At 31.9% G+C, this 24,665-nt stretch overlaps 1 protein-coding gene across 25 annotated transcripts; it reads left to right on the top strand.

Annotated features, from left to right (window-relative positions):
- The first annotated feature begins 1,261 nt into the window (after positions 1 to 1,261).
- On the top strand, positions 1,262 to 22,863 carry LOC126717307 (cysteine synthase-like). Of its 25 annotated transcripts, none has more exons than XM_050418890.1 (11): positions 1,262 to 1,347; positions 18,340 to 18,396; positions 18,515 to 18,624; positions 18,756 to 18,813; positions 19,249 to 19,512; positions 19,593 to 19,730; positions 19,829 to 19,880; positions 20,399 to 20,478; positions 21,735 to 21,794; positions 21,963 to 22,043; positions 22,601 to 22,863. In XM_050418890.1, exons 2-11 carry the CDS (start codon positions 18,358 to 18,360, stop codon positions 22,685 to 22,687), a joined length of 969 nt encoding a protein of 322 aa, XP_050274847.1. In that variant the 5' UTR covers positions 1,262 to 1,347; positions 18,340 to 18,357; the 3' UTR covers positions 22,688 to 22,863. The 25 variants fall into 25 exon arrangements, with proteins under 25 accessions (XP_050274847.1, XP_050274846.1, XP_050274835.1 ...); XM_050418889.1 differs by having other exon boundaries at positions 1,277 to 1,351; XM_050418878.1 differs by lacking the exons at positions 18,340 to 18,396; positions 18,515 to 18,624; positions 18,756 to 18,813; ... (5 more) ...; positions 21,963 to 22,043; positions 22,601 to 22,863 and adding exons at positions 2,609 to 2,665; positions 2,784 to 2,893; positions 3,045 to 3,132; ... (5 more) ...; positions 6,238 to 6,318; positions 6,876 to 7,154 and having other exon boundaries at positions 1,331 to 1,351.
- Positions 22,864 to 24,665: the final 1,802 nt, after the last annotated feature.

The raw sequence follows: 24,665 nt of genomic DNA, 5'->3' as shown, positions 1-24,665 counted from the left end.
AAAGGCTTTATAAAGCTTTCGTGTGGACTTAAGCAACATAGGAACCTAATAAATTTTGAAATAAAGGGGGACCATCCAACACTAGTGTATGAAGTCATCTATAAATTTGAGGTTCTGCTTGTATACCCCTTTGGATAGTTATTTATCTTTGTATTTTCTACTTGTGCAGCACAACAATAAGATCACTATCCGGAAGATAGATAGGACCAAGCAATAAAATGGCATAGTAGAACCATGTGTATTCATGCATAATTGGTTCTTATCCATAATAGCAATAGTTTTGTTATTAATCAAAGTTAGGTAGATTGTGGCCTTTTTTTTTTTTCCTACCGATGACCTTGCCATTGAGGTGGAAGAGCTGTGGAGGAGATAGAGAGAGAAATAGTAGATGTATAATTTTTTTTTTTTTTTTTTGGAGTTTAGAAATAAGTATGGAATGTATTAAATAAAGAATAATAAATAAGATCAATTAGAATATTAGTATTAATGAGTTTTTTTTAAAATTCTTAGATCTATTTAAATCTAATGGTTTAAAAAAAGTGTAACTCTAATAACTTGAACCCATTTCTGTCTCTATCTCTATCTCTATCTCTGTCTTTGTCTCTGTCTCCTCTCTCTCTCTCTCTATATATATAAAATTAATTAATTAATTAATATATAAAGACATATTTATCCTAAAAAGCTCGCAGTTGAATTGCCACCTAGGGAAAGAGTTTGAGCCAATTATAAGATTCATATTAGTGTTTTTTTTTTTTTTTGAGAGTTGTTGGTTGCTTGGTAATTGTGGGTTTAAAAATTAAAACTTCACTTTGTAATCAAATTGGTGTTTAGATTGTGTGTAGTTTTGGCTCTATTTGAGTGAATAAAGAAAAGTTACCATTGGAAGAGACTTTTGCAGTTAGGAATTTATTTGTGGTGGTTTGTTGATATTATTAAAAAAATATATTTGTTAGTCCTAATTGAAATTACTTGATATTATTAAAAAAAGACTTTTGTTAGTACTGATTGATTAAAGTTTTTTTTTTTTTTTTTTGCTGCAGTATTGATCATGCTTTTACTTTTCATTTATTTCTTTTAGTGTATTCTTTAAAATAACACTTTCGGAATATGAAAATTAGTGTAGAAAATTGTAACAAGTTATTCAGAATCTATAATAATATATATATATATATATATATATATATATATATATCAAAGCAGTTTTGTCTTTTTGTTCAGCTCTTCATATTATGCTTGGGACTTGGGAGCCTTCACGATAATTTACGCATCCACATTATTTTTTTAATTAATTAAATTTTTGAACGTTTATTTTGGGTTGTCGATTCTTTATCTCTATCAGACAAGAGAGCAAGTATTTTGTATTTTTCTTTAGTTTGACTGTTAAATGTTCATGAAATTGATTGATCCCTTATTGGGGTACTTACAAATTTCTCTGTTGTCGCTATGTTTGGTTTCAAACCTGTCCTTTTAGAGTAGTGAGCTATACTGGGTACTTGATATTTCTAAGCTTAGCTACTATATCTTTCTTCTGGGTAAAGACTAGCTTTTGATAGTGAGGCATTTTTGGGTTTTGACTGTCTGGTAGTGAATTTTGCAAATGTTATGCACAATTGAACCATTTTTCTTATTTATATTTTGTACTCCTTAGAAGAACTACTATGAAGTAGTTGATATTTCTTTGCTATGCTTTGTTACTGTTGGTGGGTTATTGATGTTATGCTGTTTTAGCCTTGGAGTTATGGGTGATTCTTGGAATCTTTGAGTTGGGTGCTTGAAATGTTTTAGCTATGATTCTGTTCTGCGCTCTGTTTATGGAGATTATTGAAAATCTCAACCTTTGGGGTATTTTGAGTAATATAATCTGCTTAAAATATCTAAACTATTCTATGCTTTCTGCTCTAATTTTGTTGGTGTTTCCCAAAAATTTGACAAATATTGGTTTTTGAGCTTTTTGGTTAAGGTTTGTATGATTATAATGCACCAATCATTGGATTTGAGTTTGGCTTTCTGATCTAATGTGCTCTTAAAAGTTTGGGTTGTTTATGTCTTTTTTAATTGCTAAGTAAAATAAATGGATATCAATTATAAAAAAAATTAAAAAAAAAAACCCTCAACTTTTGAGCTTTTGGTGAATCTAGAAACTCTGAATTGAAAAATATTTCCTTTTGAGCCTTTTTTTGGTGGGTTTTTCTTTGTTTATGTTAATTCATTTCTGATTGTGAGTAAATCTTGGCTTTGGTTTTAGAACTTTTAGAGCTCCATGTTTAAAAATCTGCCCCGTAGTTTGTTTTACGAGATTCGGTACTCATATGAATTTAATTCTCATTGTGTTTGAGATCATAGGAAGGTCTTCATATAAAATCTTGTACATGTTGATATATCTCACATCATGCTAAATTTTTGTAATGATCAAAATTTTTGATTTATTTTGCAGTTTTTTTACTAACTGAAAAAAGGAATTGGCTCAGTGAAAAACAAAATGGAACAATAATATTATTTTTCATGATTGTGCAAATTTGCCCATCATATTTTTTTTGTTCTTTATATGCAACTGCAGTCTACTTCTTTTGAAGTTTCGTCACACTCATTTTTCTTTATCATTTTGTAGTATTTTTAAGAAGATAAGATGGAAGACAAGTGTGCAATCAAGAAAGATGTTACAGAAGTATTCTTTTTTCAATAGAATTAATGCTTTAATGTTGCTTTTGTTTTCATTATTTTGTATTATGAGCGCTTTTGCTCTCATATTCCATTTTGTTAATGGTAATTTTTGACTTGTGCAGCTGATAGGCAATACTCCAATGGTATATCTCAATAATGTTGTGGATGGTTGTGTAGCCTGTATTGCTGCCAAGCTTGAGATGATGCAACCATGTTCCAGTGTTAAAGACAGGCATTACTCTTTATTTAACTGTTTTTTTTATTTTATTTTTATTTTTTTATATTTTTTTATTTTGATTTATATAGTGTGATTTACAAGCTATTGTATTTAATTGACAATCTTTAGTTCAGACATGCATTTGAATTCAACTTTTGGCATGTAGGATTGGATATAGTATGATAAAAGATGCAGAGGATAAGGGTCTGATTACACCAGGGAAGGTTGGTAAAGAAATCTCTACACATCTCAAGGTTTCTTTTTTTGGTCATACAGGTTTTTTACCTTTCACATTTTCTTCTTTCTTGGTTGATTATAAGAATTGAAACCAAATAAAGTATATTACTACAATTGCTATGATGGCACCTGCATGGCTTTTCATTTGGCATTTGGTACACATTTTATTGCATACTGTGCTGATATTTAACCTCATTATGACTTAAAGTGAGACTTGGATGGCCTCTCTGTGATTTGTTTCACAGTTTTGTAATGCTCATATTACAGGGTTTTTCACTTCTACTTTTAATTCTTTGTTTTTATTAGTTTCTCTTTAATACTTATATTTAATTGTATATGAGATATTGCTATGTATGTAGTCCAGATTATAGAACTAACATATTTTTCATTGATTCGGGACATGTTTGAATAATGGAAAAAGACTATTCTCATGGAGATAACTAGTGGCAATACTGGCATTGGGTTGGCTTTCATTGCAGCTGTCAAGGGTTACAGACTAATACTTATCATGCCAGCTTCATATAGCATTGAGAGAAGAATTGTGTCCCTAGCTTTTGGAGCTGAGTTGCACCTTACAGATCCTACCAAGGGCCTTGATGGTGCTTTTGAGAAGGCTGATGAGCTCTTAAGCAAATTCCCTAATAGTTATCTGTTTAAACAATTTGCAAATCCTGCGAACCCACAGGTATTGTTTACATTTGCTATATTTTGATATGGATAGATGATTGACACCATTAATAAATCATTCTGTCATTCTTGGTTCAGATCCATTATGAAACCACTGGCCCAGAGATATGGAGAGATTCAGCAGGGAAAGTTGATATTTTGGTTTCAGGGATAGGGACTGGGGGTACAATAACTGGTGCAGGGAATTTCCTGAAGGAGAAAAACCCAGAGATTAAGGTCCGTTTGTGTGTGTGCTTGATTCTTAGAGAGAGAGAGAGAGAGAGATTATTTTATACTTTATACTAATGGTCCACTTTCTCCTGTATAAATGTAGGTGTATGGGGTAGAACCGGTTGAAAGTGCAATCTTGAATGGAGGACAACAAGGTTAGTTAATGTTTAGCACCTTCAATTCTTTATTCTTTCTTGGTACTTTTACCCTTCTTATGTATATGTGCAGTCTTTGTGATTGAAAATTTATTATTAAATCTGTACTTGAAAAATTTTCTACATTTTCCAAATTTCACCAGTATCATTTATACCTTTAGAATATAATAATATGAGATATTAGAGGTGTCTAGACTCTAAACCAAAAAAGTTGGAACTTTATCGGATGTGTGATTTTGTTAAATATCAGTACGTTGTGCAGGCATCAATTTGGTGTGTTGTTAGGAAATCCAAGGTGGTTGGACCACCTTTGTTGGTTTTTAAATTAAAAATTTCAGGGCAGGTTCTTTTTCTTTTATGGGGATAGAAATTGCACATGTTTGAATAGTCAAATCTTTGTATAATTTGTTTGGCATAAATTATTTTCATTATATGTGATATTTATTTAACCTATATGATTTCTTTGGTTTGCATTGATTTTCGATGATAGTTCTCTAACTATTTGCATGCATGCACATCTCATAGGCAAGCATCTGATTCAAGGAATTGGTGCTGGTTTTATTCCTGATGTTCTGGATGTCAATGTGTTTGATGAAGTTATTCAAGTGAGTTTGGAAACCGTTATATTTGCATTCATCTTGATTTTACATGTATAATATCTTCTTGTGCTATAATTTTGTAATGTTACTAGAGCAGTCTGAATAAATCTTGCAATGAGGCACAACCCATTATCATCTTTGCACTTGTGTAATCAATATGATAAAATTATAAGTCCATTTTGGACGTTTCAGACAATCAAGCTTCTTAGTCCTTAAAGACATTAGGTAGTTCATTTGTTTAGGATTTTGATCATGAAAGGTCCTTTCTAATTTATTTGTCTTGGGGTTTTTATTTATTTATTTATATTCTTTTTATTAGTAAGGTTCATTTCAGTTGTAGTTTTTACAAGGTATATCAACTAGGCATGAGTCGGTTTTATGGGGCTTGCAGTTGGTCTGGTTCCTCTATATAATGAACAACTTAATTCTTTCTGAAAACTTACTCCTTGCTGGCTGCTTTTTTAAGTATGTTTAAAAAAGAAAAGATCAAAATCATGTATTCTTCAGGTTCAAAACTGTTTTTATTGGCAATCTTGATAACCAATATAAATGAAGAACGCCAACTCTTTCAGAGAAGTTGGTCCTCTGTGCCTACTTTTGCAAGTATATTTTAGAAAATAAAAAGATTAAACTCATGTTTTGTTTAGGAGGACTTTATATTGAGAATGAAAATTGAATATTTTATTGGAGATCTTGTTCATCTTCTTTATTTCCTTTTGTCAAGGAAGGCTTGGAAAGGAAAATGCATACATTTTCACAAAATGGATCATTCTTGTAAACTTTTTCTTTTGGGATTGATCTTCCATACTCAATATCTGCACTATTTTAATATTATAGTATTTAATAAGAGAGATGCTTTGGCAAAATGATAAAGAATGCTCTGACAAAATTTGAGTGTTCTATTTCCATGGAGTTTGCTAGGCCTTTGTGCAAGTGTCTAGTGACTGATATAATACTTCTACCTCAAATAGACACTGGAAAGACACAGAGAAGACTTTGGACATTCCTGTTACATATTTAAGTAAAAGTTGCAAATGCTTGTGATATTTATATGAACCTATTAGATTGGTAGTAAAGGAACATAATTACAACATTTGCTTTGTAAATCTTGTCAAATCATAACAAGTCCCAGCTATTTTTTTTTTCCATGACAACATTTCTGATTTCTGTTAGCTGCTACTACAGGCATGGATTTCCTTTCAATGATTTGTGATGTTTTTGGTAACTTTTTTCAGGTTTCAAGTGAGGAAGCTATTGAAACTGCGAAGCTGCTTTCCCTGAAAGAAGGTTTGCTGGTATGGAATTATCTTAATTAGATAATATGTAAAGATTCTAGAGGAATTCCTTACACTTCCTTTTTATTTATTTATTTGTTTTTGTTACACATAATTTCTACAGTTATTTTGTTGCTACTTGCTGGTCTCTTTGGTTTTCCAACTCTCTGTTGAAAATGGGAGCTTGTTTATTTCAGGTGGGGATTTCATCTGGTGCTGCAGCAGCTGCTGCAATGAAGGTGGGAAAGAGGCCTGAAAATGATGGAAAACTTATTGTTGTAAGTCTTATTGCCTTCTTCAAATTAATATAGAATCTCTGTTGCATGTTTTTATTATTATGATAGTCTGCTTAGGTTATTTTAATTCAAGCTTCACATCAGAACCCCTTTAAATATGTTTTGGATGACTCCTTTTGTATGCTCTACTGAGTCCTGACTGCACATTTTAGGATCCATATTTCTTCATGTCTTCCAAAACCAGGAGATGAAGAGTGTTGTAGAATACCATATTTATTTTCAAGCTGTCCATTACTTTTGCATAGCTGCACGTTGTGTGGCCATAATATTGTATACAATATTGATCAATTTGTTGTAATTTAAGTTATAGTTGTGAAATGGTAAAATCGTGTTTTTAATTTTACAATTTTTATTGAAATCGTGTTCTCAAAACATAATTTCAGCTAACATAGCATTGTGTGTCCGGGTGTCCCATACACACTGTGTGTAATTATCACCACTCTTTAACCTAATTCAAAGTTTGAAAAATATACTTGTCGGCATATATATGTTTAACCCAATTATTTAATTATTTCCTTTTGATTTTGTGTGCTATGCAGGTGATTTTCCCCAGCTCTGGAGAACGTTATTTATCTACTGCACTCTTTGATTCCATTAGGAGAGAGGCGGAAAACATGACTTTTTAGTGATGTCTTTATTTGTCCATTTCGCTGTGCTGGTTTACCGAAAGAATAAGAAACTTGCTAATGAAATGTTTGCATTGTTTATGAACAATTTATTTTATTTATGAGACTTTATTTCATTCATCAAATAATATAGTAAACAAGTTGAATGGAGTAGTAAAATTTTAAAGTTTATATAATTTAATATTGTCAGAATTAAGGTTGCATGGTGTAGTATATATTCATGTTTTCCTCCATTAATTGCAAACCAAGTGTGAAGAATAGATATAAGAACACAAGAAGAATTCTCTTCCTTTTCCCTCTCCATTCTATCTTTCTTTGCGTGCTTTGAGAGTGTGGGTTTGTTCCATTTGTGAGTGGTGTTTGAGTGTGTGAAGGCCCATCGACTTCCAATAATGTGGTACAGAGCCAATTGGTTCATGGAGAGAATGGTGCTTGCCAAAATGGGATGATTCCATTTCAGTTTGATTATGAAAATTTTGATAATTGATTATCCGAATGAAGTCGTTACTTGGATTATATGATGCATGGGAGATAGTGGATAAAGATAACATGGAGTAAGCATCTGTGACTTCAAATCAAAAGGAAACCTTGCAAAAGGTTCGAAAGAAAGATCAACAAGCTCTACATTGATCTATGAAGGTATGAATGAAACCATATTCAAAAAAGTTTCAAATGCAACTTCATCCAATCAAGCATTAGAGATTCTTCAAAACTCTCTATAAGGTGAAGAAAGTTCATTTTCCAACATTGAGAGGTGGATTTAAAACCTCACACATGAAAGAATTTGAATAAGTTTTGGATAATTTTTCAAGGGTATTGGCTATTGTAATCAATTAAAAAAATATGGTAAAATTTTGGATGGTGCTTGTTTGGCATAAAAATATTCCCTGATCATTAGCTTCAAACTTTGACTAGATCATTTTTGGAATTGAGAAGTAAAAAGATTTAAAGTTAATGACTATTGACCTGCTAATGAGATCTCTACAAGCCTATAAATAAAGGCTTTATAAGAAGTATAGCTTTTGGAGTAGGTTCTACAATCTAAGCTCACCTTGAATGAAAAATGTTAACGTGAAAGTTATTAGTCAAAGAGGCCAAGGACACAAAGATATTAGCAAACATCCAATCAAAATTTCCAAACAAATTTACAATTTCACAAATTCACATGCTTGAATTAGCACAAAGATCACATATTTCCCATAAAAAACACATACTTTCCACACACACATATACAGAGAGAGAGACAAAAACCATAGCTTTTATCCGTGTGCTAAGAACCACAGCTTTTATCCGTGCTAAGAATTATACTGTGTTTGGTCGCCGAGAAAAAGCAGGAAATAAAATAAAAATTACATTATTCACTCAGTTGGACCTAATACAGTACCTAAATCAGTCTGAATAGTTCTACAAAACCATAACAACTTATAAGCCTTAAAACCCAAGTCAGTGTTTTGTTTTCCCGAGCTTGTTTTTTTCTCGCAAACCAAACAGAGAAATAGAAAAAACTCAATCTTGTTCCATATATATACACACATATACATGTCACAGAAAGAGCGAGAGAGAAGTGGACCTGGTACTCATGGATGTTGAGGCGGCGGAGCTGTTGTTGCTGCCATTTACCGGCGATGGAGAGAGGACGAGCTTGTTCACCAATCCTCTCACTATCAGTACTAGCGGACATGAGCATCAATTGTATGTGTTAGATTGTGCCCGATATGTAGAGAGCAGGGCGAGTCCATCCTCCATCTCCTTCGTGATTGTGTGAGCGTTTGGGCTGGGCGTTTTCTGCGTCTGCGTTTGATCAGTTCACGTTTTCCCTTTTTTTTTTTTTCTTTTTTTTTTTTTTTGCCCGCATTTGTTGACTTTTGGGAGACAAAATTCACTGTTATGAACAGTAAATTCACTGTTCATGTACTGTATTGACACTGTTTATGTATTAAAAAATATTAAAAATGGGTCCCACGGTACTATTTACACATTTAAAAATTATTTTGCTACAGTGTTTTCAGTTTTCAGTTTTCAGTTTTCAGTTTCAGCAACAATAAGCTGTATCCAAACGGACCTACGTGTATGCTCGTGATCTGTGGAAGAAACTAGAGGTACCTCCTGCTCATGTAAGTTCTTTTACTGAGGGTCTTGAGATTTGGTTAAAGACCAATTGTTTAAGTGGAGTGAAACATAAAGGCACTACTCCTTGGTGCACGTTATTTCTTTTTACTCTTTGGTCTTTGTGGAAAAATAGAAACCATGTTGTGTTTGAAAACTCTGTCCCAAACCCAAGACTTGATAAGGTGTGTCTGAGTAGCCAAGGAATTTTATTACTGTGTGAGTAAGGCCAAACAAATAGCACCTAAGATTGCTATTCTAGTTAGATGGTCTAAAGCCTCTTCCGGGTTGGTTTAAGCTCAACACGGATGGAGCTTCACTAGGAAACCCAGGTAAGGCAGGCGGTGGAGGGCTGATCAGAGATTGTGAAGGGAGATGGATTAGGGGATTCTCGAGGTCTATTGGGCATGCAACAAGTGTAATGGCTGAGTTATGGGCATTGAGGGATGGTTTAAAGCTTGCTGTTCAGTTGGGAATTGGGTGCTTGGAAGTGGAGCTAGATGCCAAGATTATTGTAGAAATGTTAAACAATGCTGACAGTGCTAACATAAAATTTTCTTCATTACTTTCTGATTGCAGATTCCTCATAGCAAGAGTCACACAGGTTCGGGTAACTCATGTATATAGAGAAGTGAACCGGTGTGCTGACTTTTTGGCAAAGAAAGGATGCTACCTGAGGGAGGATTTTGTTATTTTTGAAACTTCCCCTCAGATGAATTAGATAAATTACTTGTATCTGATGTTAATGGATTGTACTGTTATAGGCAAATAGCCACTACTTTGGCCTCTGTGGTCAGCTTGTAATTCCCCTTTTGTTGTTAATATATCATGCCTTTTAACCAAAAAAAGAAAGAAAAAACTTTGAACAACACTGTTGTAGGAAAATTTATAGCTTTTGCAAGTGCTTTTTTATAAAAAAAAAAAAGGGTTTTGGCTTATCCTGGCAAATACTACAAATTAAATTCCTCAGGGTCATATTCATCACCTCTGTTTGCCCAATCAATTTGAGGGTGCACAATACACACTACTATAAGCCTATAATTTAAGCTTAAATCAATCCTCCTCCACAAAGTGAGCAAGAATTTTTGAAATGGTCAAAACCCAAAAGTATTGGAATTTAGAGTTCCATGCAACCACACAATCTCTGTTGAAAATCTTACAATAGTGAATACAAATGCGCCATCTAGAAAACCTGTCGATTACAACGAGCATGGAGTCTACTCTCCCCTTTGAGTTTTTGGAATTTCTAATACAAAGTACATTGTTATCCTCCCACATATTCTTAGGATTGGGTAAGAAATATATAAATCAGTATTTTGGGATTTTCCCTTAGCCACTTGAAATACATGATAATTCCAGCCAAGATTTCCTACATTTTCAGCCAAGAAAGAAGGAAAAAAAAAAAGAAAAAGAAAAAAAAGAAGAGCAAAAATGCTTTTTTCTTAACAAAAATTTGGCCTCTGTGGTCAGCTTGTAATTCCCCTTTTGTTGTTAATATATCATGCCTTTTAACCAAAAAAAGAAAGAAAAAACTTTGAACAACACTGTTGTAGGAAAATTTATAGCTTTTGCAAGTGCTTTTTAAAAAAAAAAAGGTTTTGGCTTATCCTGGCAAATACTACAAATTAAATTCCTCAGGGTCATATTCATCACCTCTGTTTGCCCAATCAATTTGAGGGTGCACAATACACACTACTATAAGCCTATAATTTAAGCTTAAATCAATCCTCCTCCACAAAGTGAGCAAGAATTTTTGAAATGGTCAAAACCCAAAAGTATTGGAATTTAGAGTTCCATGCAACCACACAATCTTTGTTGAAAATCTTACCATAGTGAATACAAATGCGCCATCTAGAAAACCTGTCGATTACAACGAGCATGGAGTCTACTCTCCCCTTTGAGTTTTTGGAATTTCTAATACAAAGTACATTGTTATCCTCCCACATATTCTTAGGATTGGGTAAGAAATATATAAATCAGTATTTTGGGATTTTCCCTTAGCCACTTGAAATACATGAAAATTCCAGCCAAGATTTCCTACATTTTCAGCCAAGAAAGAAGGGAAAAAAAAAAAAAAAAAAAAAAAAAAGAAGAGCAAAAATGCTTTTTTCTTAACAAAATTTTTGTTTGTTTGAAGAAAAATCGGACAAAATGGGCTTCTGCCCTTTTCGAGCAAATTAATTAGCCTTTTACCCTTCTTCCCAAACTAAATAGGGAAGTACCTCTCTTTTGAAAATCGAGTTTTTCAAAATCGATTTAAGCCCTATAGTGACGTTTCCAAGGACTTATAGTGACGTTTATAAAGACCTATAGTGGCGATTTATAACTTGATATCCATGAAATCGAGTTATAGGCAATTTTATTGCCTATAACTCGATTTCATGGATATCAAGTTATAAAACGCCACTATATATTCTTAAAATGTCACTATAGGTTCTTAAAAACGTCACTATAGGACTCCAGATTTTTTTTTTTTTTTTTTAAAACTCGATTTTGAGAAACTCGATTTTCAAAAGAGGGGCATTTCCTTGTTTAGTTTGGGAAGAATGGCAAAAGGCTAATTAATTTTCCCAAAAAGGGCAGAAGCCCATTTTGTCCAAATCTTTACAAAATATGTTTACTATATGCATATGTATATGTACATAAACACATACATATACATATATAGAGGGGAGGGAGAGGTGGGTTCGAACCATAGGTATAGGGTACAACAAGGGTGCCATTATTGTTGAGCTATAAGCCTATCACTTGAAGCTCGAGATGCTTATATATATTGAATATTATACACTTATTTTAATTACTTCTTAAAAATGAATTTCTTAGATATTATAGTGGTTTATGTTTTGACAAGTTCAATGTATTTTATCCATCAGTATAAAATTTCTGTTAAGTGATCTTCTTAAAAGAAAAAGGGTATGAATATTAACAATTACTAGTCGCTAATCCGTGCAATGCACGGTATTATTTAACATAAATGTGTAAAATTTATGTTGATTTCAATGTCAAAGTAAAAAAATAAAATTATTATTCTCTCAATAACTCAAATGATATTTCATTCCTAAATAGGATCAATTACCTCGATAGAAAGGCAAAATCTTTAGAAGTTGAAGCCCACCAAGCTCTCTTGTAGTCTTGTGCTGTTTTTGTACCTCCCAATAGTGTTTTTCTCATTCTTTGTTGATTAGCCACTAATTAGGTTAAACTTTGAAACTAACAAAGAATTGGTTGGAGTTTGTTATGGCCAATGGCTAAATCAAACATTTCAATTAGATGTTAGGACCAACCAAAATAGAAATTGAAAGGAAATAAAGAGACCCAAATAACAAAACAAAAGACAATCAAGATAATTCAGTCATTCTAAAAATATACAATTTAATATAATGTCTACTAGAAATAATTAGTATTAGTTTAAAACATCCAATATAGTATGAATAATAACTTATTCAATGATTATTCATAAAAGCAAACACCCATAAGTTGATTATAAAGATGGTGACAATATTAGAATTTAGTATCTCCTCCTTGATTTGTCAAAACATGATTAGAACTTGAAATTGATATAAGGAGAGGATAATGAAAAGATATTGAAAACTTAATTAACATTCATTCAATCTTTCAAACACGCCTATTGAATTCTACAAAATGGAATAAAATATTTTAAATTCAAATGCTAAACGTGTTCACTTTTAATCATGATTTCCTATAGCATAATGAACACAAAAGATTGATTTCATAAACAAAAGTAGTGACTCACCACCAAATTTAGGAATTTCATCTTCTTGATTCATGCTTCTTGTTTTTAAATTTTAAATTATAAAGTTCTACAATAAAAAGATTAGGTGCGAAATTTGTATTGGATAAAATACAATAAATTAACATACTAAACCTAATGTTTAGTCTCTGTTGGATAAAACGTTCCCAATTGTTGAATATGAGTAGTCACAATGCTGCTCTTTAACTTAGTTTGCTCTCTCTCTCTGTGTGTGTGTGTGTGTGTGTGTGTGTGTGTGTGTGTGTGTGTGTGTGTGTGTGTGTGTGTGTGTGTGTGTGTGTGTGTGTGTGTGTGTGTGTGTGTGTGTGTGTGTGTGTGTGTGTGTGTGTGTGTGTGTGTGTGTGTGTGTGTGTTGATTGCCACCAATCTAAAAACCACAAAAAAAACCCTATATAGGAACACTCCTGCATATATGCAATTCTCATCAAAAAAGAAAAGAAAAGAAAAGCAATCTATATATCAATTCCAAGAAATACTAAACAAATAATTCCAAGAAACAAAGAGGGAGTGGAAAATCAACTTTCACCGAGGAGTGGGATGCAAAGATACTAATGAGGTTTAATATTTGTGTTGGTGTCGTACAAGGTTCTTATGCAAGAAAGGAAGAAACCCTAAAGGTTTTTTAAAAATAAAACTTTTAACAAAATATTAATGAGGTGTAAATTTGTTGAAATTTTTGTTATATAATTTTAGTTGAAGCAGAATTTTCAAGCTTTTGAAACATATATCTAATAGAGTTTTACTTAAACTAGACTATTGTAACACTTGATAAGATAATTATACGTTAAATAAAAATAATAAATATATAAGATATAAAACCTAAAATAAAAAGAAAAAGAAAATAGTGATGATGTGGAAAATTGTGGGAGTTTCATAAACTTCGGTTTTGTATATATATATATATATATATATATATATTGATTATTGTTTGGGAGATAAACACTTTGAGGAGACTTCTTAAATAGTCTATATATATATATATATATATATATATATATATATATATTTATAGGTAAATCTCAGAAAATATTTAATTATAATTTGAAATTATAATCTAATTTTGCGCCATGTGTTAAAATTTATGTGAGGACCACATTATAATTATCCGCTTAAGTTTCTGCCATGTGTCCACTTAATTTTTTTTAATCTTTGTGCCAAGTGAGTTAATAAGTGTAAAATACTAAGAATCTAATATTAATGAACTATTATTTTTTTTCTTTTTTTTTTAATAAAAACTAATCATATATACTTAATAAAAATCACTACACAACAAAGATCACCACACTTTATATTTTATTAAAAATTAGAAAAAAATTATCATAAAAAGTATTAAATTTATGTAAGAATTTTAATATGTAACTAATTACATTTACTTTAAAAAAAAAAATTTGACTAATTATTTATATTTTTATGATAATAATTTTAAATGTATCTGTAGGAGTAAAATTCCCAAAGTCAACAATGGGCCTTGGGCCCCGCACGGAGCCCAACCATGACCAAAAGGGGAAAGGGGGACCAAAAGACTTCCAGCCCAATCCTGTTGAGCCCAGCTTATTTAAAAAGACGTCCGAGGAGGAATGCCTCCTTGGACACACAAATACGGGCCCAATGTGCGCCCCCTCCACAGTGAAGAACCATCCCAAACAAACGTGGGTATTAGGATGAGCCTCACACAGCAGGAAAAAAGAGAAAAATGTAAGACGTCCAGGGAGAAACTACAGCTGCCGCATTAATGTGGAGAAGACAGGCGAACAGTGTTACATTGGCCAGTGCAACTCACAGAAAGATAAGGTGGATGTCCGATAGGACAGGCACTCAAGTGAAGGTCCAAATGGTTAATAAGTGTAAGGGTCTTATCAATTTAAGGAGGCTATATAAGAGAAGGAAATCCCCATGAAGAAGGGATCGAAAAAATTAGAGGGAAAAGAAAGAGAGAGAGATTAAAGAATTCTGTAATCTTTAATCAGAGCAAGAGGTGCACTCATACGTCTCCTCGGACCGGTATCCTGTTAACATAAATGAAATATTCTCACGTTCAGACTGTTGCATGGCATACAACTAATTAACGTTCACTTCGTCCAACCCTAGTTCTTTAACCCGCTCTCTACAAATTCATTGTCTAGGGTCTATTGGGCCAGAACCACTTACTTGCTGGGCCTAGGCCCTAAAAACAGCCCCTACAATATCCATATGTATGCATGTGTTACATGCTACTTTTTAAAATAATTTGACTAATTTATTTTATTTTTATAATAAAATTTGTGTTCAATTTTAAATGCATCCATGCATTTGCATGGGTTACATGCTAGTGTGTGTGTGTGTGTATATATATAGGTTAAGCTTATAGAAAATTCAATTAAATTTTAATTGGATTCTTAATTTTGCATCACGTGTCTCATTTAATTTTAAATTTTGTGCCAAGTGAATTACTGAGGGTAAAAATCGAAGAGTCCAAATCCAATTAGATTCTAAATTGGATTTTAATTTTTGATCTAATTTTTTGCCATGTGTCCATCTAAGTTTTTAAATTTTGTGACAAGTGAATTATTAGGTGCAAAAAACGAAGAGTCTAAAATCAATTAAATTCTAAATCACACACACACACATATATATAATGAGAAAATATTACATATTTTAGAAATGTATGGTTTAAAAAAGTGCAAGATAATACCATGTATAATTTGAACATCTTTAAAAAAAAATGTATAGTTTAAACCATATAATTGTGATTGTTTTTTAATTATACCGTGCATATGCACGAGACTACACACTAGTTAATATAATATATAAAGACATATTTGACCTAAAAACGTGCAGCTGAATTGGCACCTACGAGGGAAAGAGTTCGAACCAATTATTAGATTCATATATGTATATTTTTTTTTTATGGGAAGATTCATATTAGTTGATATTATTAAAAAAATACATTTGTTAGTCCTAATTGATATTAGTTGATATTATTAAAAAAAGACTTTTGTTAGTCCTGATTGATTAAAGTGTGTGTGTATATATATATATATATATATATATATATTTTGTAGTATTGATCATGCTTTTACTTTTCATTTATTTATTTAAGTGTACTCTTTAAATAACACTTTCGAAATATGAAAACTAGTGCAGAAAATTGTAACAAATTATTCATAATCTATAATAATACACAGGCAAATGTAATTATCACCATATCATGTTTGTTAAGGTTGTAGTAAGGTGGGTTTCATTTAATAAAAATTAGATAAATAAAAAAAGACATAAAACTAGTGCTACAAATTATTTTAATATATTTTTTCTTTCTATAAAGTTGGCCCCACATTGAAAAAAATAACATAAAATTGCAAAAAAAAAAAAAAAAAAAAAAAAAAGCCTATTGACATAACCAATAGGTGGGTTCCAGTTAACTCAATTGGTAAAGTCTCTAATGGTTGAATAAGAGATCTGAGGTTCAATTCTCGTCTACACTAAAAACTGATTAGTGTTTTGGTCTGATGACAAAGAGTGCTCATCAAAAGCGAATGTCATAGGTTGGAACTCTCTAAAAAAAAAAATGACATAACCAATAGGCACTCAACAGACCTTTTTAATCTTATAAAAACTGTTTCTGGGCTTTGAATTGATGCAAAAACAATTTTTTTGTGCAAGTGCATGTATTTAGATTTCAATTATAAGTTTCTAAATGGAACTAGGCTTACATAAAACATATTACTTACCACTCTATTTAAAATTGACTCTATTTCAAATTGCGCAAGTAGTCATTAGCCATTACTAAACTAAAGGACATCCCAGTATTTCTATTTTTTATAGTTATCTAAGAGTTTCTTTTATTACTGTTTTATTTCTTAGTTTTTTACAACATAAAAAATATATTCTATACTCCATCCGTGTATTGGTTATTCCAACGAAATACAGGACGAAATAGAAAAAGATCTTAGAAGGGATATAATGAAATTCTTTGATTGGTTCTTTGCGGAGGACCTTCTATTTTGACTAATTGGGCCACAAACAAAACAATTTTATTTTATTATATTAACGAGCACCTTATCCCAATAATATATATATATATGTATATAAAAATCAAAGCAATTTTGTCCTTTGGTTCAGCTCTTCATATTGTGCTTGGGACTTGGGAGCCTTCACGATAATTTACGCATCAACATTATTTTTTTAATTAATTAATTTTTTGAACGTTTATTTTGGGTTGACGATTCTCTCTCCCTGTTCTTCATCTCTATCAGACAAGAGAGCAAGTATTTTATATTTTTCTTTAGTTTGACTGTCAAATGTTCATGAAATTGATTGATCCCTTATTGGGTACTTACAAATTTCTCTGTTGTTGGCTTGTTGCTATGTTTGGTTCCAAACCTGTCCTTTTAGAGTAGTGAGCTATACTGGGTACTTGATATTTCTAAGCTTAGCTACTATATCTTTTTTCTAAATAAAGACTAGCTTTTGATAGTGAGGCATTTTTGGGTTTTGACTGTCTGGAAGTGAATTTTGCAAATGTTATGCACAATTGAACTTTTTTTCTTATTTATATTTTGTACTCCTTAGAAGAACTACTATGAAGTAGTTGATATTTCTTTGCTATGCTTTGTTACTGTTGGTGGGTTATTGATGTTATGCTGTTTTAGCCTTGGAGTTATGGGTGATTCTTGGAATCTTTGAGTTGGGTGCTTGAAATGATTTAGCTGTGATTCTGTTCTGCGCTCTGTTTATGGAGATTATTGAAAATCTCAACCTTTGGGGTATTTTGAGTAATATAATCTGCTTAAAATATCTAAGCTATTCTATGCTTTCTGCACTAAATTTTGTTGGCATTTCCCAAAAATTTGACAAATATTGGTTTTTGAGCTTTTTGTTAAGGTTTGTATGATTATAATGCTCCAATCATTGGATTTGAGTTTGGCTTTCTGCTCTAATGTGCTCTTAAAAGTTTGGGTTGTTTATGGCTTTTTTAATTGCTAAGTAAAATAAATGAATATCAATTATAAAAATAAAAAAAAAACCTCAACTTTTGAGCTTTTGGTGAATCTAGAAACTCTGAATTGAAAAATATTTCCTTTCGAGCTTTTTTTTTGGAGGGTTTTTCTTTGTTTATGTTAATTCATTTCTGATTGTGAGTAAATCTTGGCTTTGCTTGTAGAACTTTTAGAGCTCTATGTTAAAAAATCTGCCCTGTTGTTTGTTTTACGGGATTCGGTACTCATATGAATTTAATTCTCGTTGTGTTTGAGATCATAGGAAGGTCTTCATAGAAAGTCTTGTACATGTTGATATATCTCAAATCATGCTAAATTTTTGTAATGATCAAAAGTTTTGATTTGTTTTGCAGTTTTTTTACTAATTGAAAAAAGGAATTGGCTCAGTGAAAAGCAAAATGGAACAATATTATTTTTCATGATTGTGCAAATTTGCCCATTATATTTTTTTTGTTCTCTATATGCAAATGCAGTCTACTTCTTTGAAGTTTCGTCACACTCATTTTTCTTTTTCATTTTGCAGTATTTTTAAGAAGATAAGATGGAAGACAAGTGTGCAATCAAGAAAGATGTTACAGAAGTATAATTTTTTCAATAGAATTAATGCTTTAATGTTGCTTTTGTTTTCATTATTTTGTATTATGAACGCTTTTGCTCTCATATTCCATTTTGCTAATGGTAATTTTTGACATTTGCAGCTGATAGGCAATACCCCAATGGTATATCTCAATAATGTTGTGGATGGTTGTGTAGCTCGTATTGCTGCCAAGCTTGAGATGATGCAACCAGGTTCCAGTGTTAAAGACAGGCATTTAACTCTTTATTTAACTTTTTTTTTTCAGTTGTATTTTGATTTAAATAGAGTGATTTACAAACTATTGTATTTCATTGACAATCTTTAGTTCAGACATGCATTTGAATTCAACTTTTGGCATGTAGGATTGGATATAGTATGATAAAAGATGCAGAGGATAAGGGTCTGATTACACCAGGGAAGGTTGGTAAAGAAATCTCTACATATCTAGGTTTTTTTTTTTTGGTCATACAGGTTTTTACCTTTCAAATTTTCTTCTTTCTTGGTTGATTATAAGAATTGAAACCAAATAAAGTATATCCCTACAATTGCTATGATGGCACCTGCATGGCTTTTCATTAGGCATTTGGTACACATTTTATTGCATACTGTGCCGATATTTAACCTCATTATGACTTAAAAGTGAGACTTGGATTGGCCTCTCTGGGATTTGTTTCCCAGTTTTGCAATGCTCATATTACAGGGTTTCTCACTTCTACTTTTAATTCTTTATTTTTTTTTAGTATCTATTTAATACTCATATTTAATTGTATATGAGATATTGCTATGTATGTAGTCCAGATTATAGAACTAACATATTTTTCATCGATTTGAGACATGTTTGAATAATGGCAATAGACTATTCTCATGGAGATAACAAGTGGCAATACTGGCATTGGGTTGGCTTTCATTGCGGCTGTCAAGGGTTACAGACTAATACTTATCATGCCAGCTTCATATAGCATTGAGAGAAGAATTGTGTCCCTAGCTTTTGGAGCTGAGTTGCACCTTACAGATCCTACCAAGGGCATTGATGGTGCTCTTGAGAAGGCTGATGAGCTCTTAAGCAAATTCCCTAATAGTTATCTGTTAAAACAATTTGCAAATCCTGCCAACCCACAGGTATTGTTTGCACTTGCTATATTTTGATATGGATAGATGATCAACACCATTAATAAATCATTCTGTCATTCTTGGTTCAGATCCATTATGAAACCACTGGCCCAGAGATATGGAGAGATTCAGCAGGGAAAGTTGATATTTTGGTTGCAGGGATAGGGACTGGGGGTACAATAACTGGTGCAGGGAATTTCCTGAAGGAGAAAAACCCAGAGATTAAGGTTCCATTTGTGTGTGTGCTTGATTCTTAGAGAGAGAGAGAGAGAGAGATTATTTTATACTTTATACTAATGGTCCATTTTATCCTGTATAAATGTAGGTGTATGGGGTAGAACCGGTTGAAAATGCAATCTTGAATGGAGGACAACAAGGTTAGTTAATGTTTAGTTCCTTCAATTCTTTATTCTTTCTTGGTACTTTTACCCTTCTTATGTACATGTGCAGTCTTTGTGATTGAAAATTTATTATTAAATTTGTACTTGAAAAAATTTCTACAGTTTCCAAATTTCACTGGTATCATTTATACCTTTAGAATATAATAATATGAGATATTATGAGGTGTCTAAACCAAAAGAGTTGGAACTTTATCGGATGTGTGATTTTGTTAAATATGAGTACGTTGTGCGGGCATCAATTTGGTGCATCGTTAGGAAATCCAAGGTGGTTGGACCACCTTTATTGGTTTTTACATTAAAAATTTCAGGGCAGGTTCTTTTTCTTTTATGGGGATAGAAATTGCACATGTTTGAACAGTCAAATCTTTGTTAAATTTGTCTGCCATAAATTATTTTCATTATGTTTGATATTTATTTAATCTATATGATTTCTTTGGTTTGCATTGATTTTCAATGATAGTTCTCTAACCGTTGCATGCATGCACATCTCATAGGCAAGCATCTGATTCAAGGAATTGGTGCTGGTTTTATCCCTGATGTTCTGGATCTCAATGTGTTTGATGAAGTTATTCAAGTGAGTTTGGAAACCATTATATTTTCATTCATCTTGATTTTACATGTAAAATATCTTCTTGTGCTATAATTTTGTAAAGGTACTAGAGCAGTCTGAATATATCATAAAAATGGGAAATGCAATTACAATAATCTTGCAATGAGGCACAACCCATTATCATCTTTGCACTTGTGTAATCAATATGATAAAATGATAAGTCCATTTTGAATGTTTCAGACAATCAAGCTTCTTAGTCCTTAAAGACATTAGGTAGTTCATTTGTTTAGGATTTTGATCATGAAAGGTCTTTTCTAGTTTATCTGTCTTGGGGTTTTTATTTATTTATTTATATTCTTTCTATTAGTAAGTTTCATTTCAGTTGTAGTATTTCCAAGGTATATCATCTAGGCATGAGTCGGTTTTATGGGGCTTGCAGTTGGTCTGATTCCTCTAGATAATGAACAACGTAATTCTTTCTGAAAACTTACTCCTTGCTGGCTGCTTTTTTAAGTATGTTTAGAAAAGAAAAGATCAAAATCATGTATTCTCCAGGTTCAAAACTGTTTTTATTGGCAATCTTGATAACCAATATATAACGAAGAATGCCAACTCTTTCAGAGAAGTTGGTCCTCTGTGGCTACTTTTGCAAGTATATTTTAGAAAATAAAAAGATTAAAATCATGTTTTGTTTAGGACGACTTTATATTGAGAATGAAAATTGAATATTTTATTGGAGATTTGTTCATCTTCTTTATTTCCTTTTGTCAAGGAAGGCTTGGAAAGGAAAATGCATACATTTTCACGAAATGGATCATTCTTGTAAACTTTTTCTTCTGGGATTGATTTTCCATACTCAATATCTGCACTATTTTATTATTATAGTATTTAATAAGAGAGATGCTTTGGGAAAATGATAAGGAATGCTCTGACAAAATTTGAGTGTTCTATATCCATGGGGTTTGATAGGCCTTTGACAAGTGTCTAGTGACTGATATAATACTTCTACCTCAAATAGAAACTGAAAAGACACAGAGAAGACTTTGGACATTCCTGTTACATATTTAAGTAAAAGTTGCAAATGCTTGTGATATTTATATGAACCTATTAGATTAGTAGTGCAGGAACATACTTACAACGTTTGCTTTGTGAATCTTGTCAAATCATAACAAGTCTGAGCTATTTTGTTTCCATGACAACATTTCTGATTTCTGTTGGCTGCTACTACAGGCATGGATTTACCTTCAATGATTTGTGATGTTTTTGGTAACTTTTTTCAGGTATCAAGTGAGGAAGCTATTGAAACTGCTAAGCTGCTTTCCCTGAAAGAAGGTTTGCTGGTATGGAATTATCTTAATTAGATAATATGTAAAGATTCTAGAGGAATTCCTTACACTTCCTTTTTATTTATTTTTGTTACACATAATTTCTACAGTTCTTTTGTTGCTTCTTGCTGGTCTCTTTGGTTTTCCAACTCTCTGTTGAAAATGGGGGCTTGTTTATTTCAGGTGGGGATTTCATCTGGTGCTGCAGCAGCTGCTGCAATGAAGGTGGGAAAGAGGCCTGAAAATGATGGAAAACTTATTGTTGTAAGTCTTATTGCCTTCTTCAAATTAATATAGAATCTCTGTTGCATGTTTTTATTATTATGATAGTCTGCTTAGGTTATTTTAATTCAAGCTTCACATCTGAACCCCTTTAAATATGTTTTGGATGACTCCTTTTGTATGCTCTACGGAGTCCTGACTGCACATTCTAGGATCCATATTTCTTCATGTCTTCCAAAACCAGGAGATGAAGAGTGTTGTAGAATACCATATTTATTTTCAAGCTGTCCATTACTTTTGCTTAGCTGCAGGTTGTGTGGCCATAATATCGTATACAATATTGATCAATTTGTTGTAATTTAAGTTAAATTTGTGAAATGGTAAAATCGTGTTTTTAATTTCACAATTTTTATTGAAATTGTGTTCTCAAAACATAATTTCAGCTAACATGGCATTGTGTGTCCGGATGTCCCATACATACTGTGTGTAATTATTACCACTCTTTAACCTAATTCAAAGTTTGAAAAATATACTTGTCGGCATATATATGTTTAACCCAATTATTTAACTGTTTCCTTTTGATTTTGTGTGCTATGCAGGTGATTTTCCCCAGCTCTGGAGAACGTTATTTATCTACTGCACTCTTTGATTCCATTAGGAGAGAGGCGGAAAACATGACTTTTTAGTGATGTCTTTATATGTCCATTTCGCTGTGCTGGTTTACTGAAAGAATAAGAAACTTGCTAATGAAATGTTTGCAGTGTTTATGAACAACTTATTTTATTTATGAGACTTTATTTCATTCATCAAATAATATAGTAAACAAGTTGAATGGAGTAGTAAAATTTTAAAGTTTATATAATTTAATACTGTCAGAATTAAGGTTGCATGGTGTAGTATATATTCATGTTTTCCTCCATTAATTGCAAACCAAGTGTGAAGAACAGATATAAGAACACAGGAAGAATTCTCTTCCTTTTCCCTCTCCATTCTATCTTTCTTTGCGTGCTTTGAGAGTGTGGGTTTGTTCCATTTGTGAGTGGTGTTTGAGTGTGTGAAGGCCCATCGACTTCCAATAATGTGGTACAGAGACAATTGGTTCATGGAGAGAATGGTGCTTGCCAAAATGGGATGATTCCATTTCAATTGATTAAGAAAAATTTGATAATTGATTATCCGAATGAAGTCGTTACTTGGATTATATGATGCATGGGAGATAGTGGATAAAGATAACATGGAGTAAGCATCTGTGACTTCAAATCAAAAGGAAACCTTGCAAAAGGTTCGAAAGAAAGATCAACAAGCTCTACATTGATCTATGAAGGTATGAATGAAACCATATTCAAAAAAGTTTCAAATGCAACTTCATCCAATCAAGCGTTAGAGATTCTTCAAAACTCTCTATAAGGTGAAGAAAGTTCATTTTCCAACATTGAGAGGTGGATTTAAAACCTCACACATGAAAGAATTTGAATAAGCTTTGGATAATTTTTCAAGGGTATTGGCTATTGTAATCAATTAAAAAAATATGGCAAAATTTTGGATGGTGCTTGTTGGCATAAAAATATTCCCTGATCATTAGCTTCAAACTTTGACTAGATCATTTTTGGAATTGAGAAGTAAAAAGATTTAAAGTTAATGACCATTGACCTGCTCATGAGATCTCTACAAGCCTATAAATAAAGGCTTTATAAGAAGTATAGCTTTTGGAGTAGGTTCTACAATCTAAGCTCACCTTGAATGAAAAATGTTAACGTGAAAGTCATTAGTCAAAGAGGCCAAGGACGCAAAGATAGTTGAGGAAAACGTTCTATAATTTGTCAATCACTCTCAAACACTAAAGAACTTTTCATTTAAACCTTCATTTTGCAAAAACTCTACTAGTAAAACTCTATGATTAAAGTTCTATTTTTCACAACAATGCCAAACGGGTTCTTCAACCAAAGTTCTACAACTAAAACTTTACTTCCTATAATTATACCAAAGGGACACATGATGCATTATTTAGAATGTATTATGACAACATTACCAAAGTTACCTAAAAAATACTTAATAATTAAATTTATAATTATTTATATCAATTCTCATTATTTTGAAAATTTTATAATCATGTTTTATTTAAAATCACACATTATTTACTTATTGTCCCTTTGTTTAATACATTTAATTTAAAAGCATGTTTGGTATAGTTTTATGAATAAAACTTATTTAAAGTATCTTAGGTGTTGTTTTTTAAGTTCCCCTCTTAAAATTCTACTATGTAGTTACTTAATTTAAAAAATACACTTCTATTCATGAGAAAAAAGTCATATGGCAAAATTTTAAAAGAGGAACCTAAGAAATAGCACCTAAGTACTGTACCTAAGTATTGCTCTAGTAGTTTTATCCTACTTATTCGGTTTAATTGGCTTATCTACCAAACTGCTTTATATCGTACTAGTATCGGTTGATATGTACTCTATAAACTACTAAACTAGTATGATAGTATCTATACCCGTCTAAAATGTGCCATATAAAATACTAGTTTATAATGGCTTTAACCGACTTTATGAAGGATTTTTATGATGTTTTGGTGGTTATGATAAAAAATAATTTAAAATTATTATAAAACATATTATTTGAGCTAATACATTGTGTTAATGTACTTAGGCTCATATTTGGGTT

This window comes from Quercus robur, chromosome 3 (assembly GCF_932294415.1).
Source record: "Quercus robur chromosome 3, dhQueRobu3.1, whole genome shotgun sequence".
In the NCBI taxonomy this organism is placed as follows: domain Eukaryota; kingdom Viridiplantae; phylum Streptophyta; class Magnoliopsida; order Fagales; family Fagaceae; genus Quercus; species Quercus robur.
Note: the sequence above shows the minus strand (reverse complement) of the source record. Positions and strands in the feature narration are given on the sequence as shown.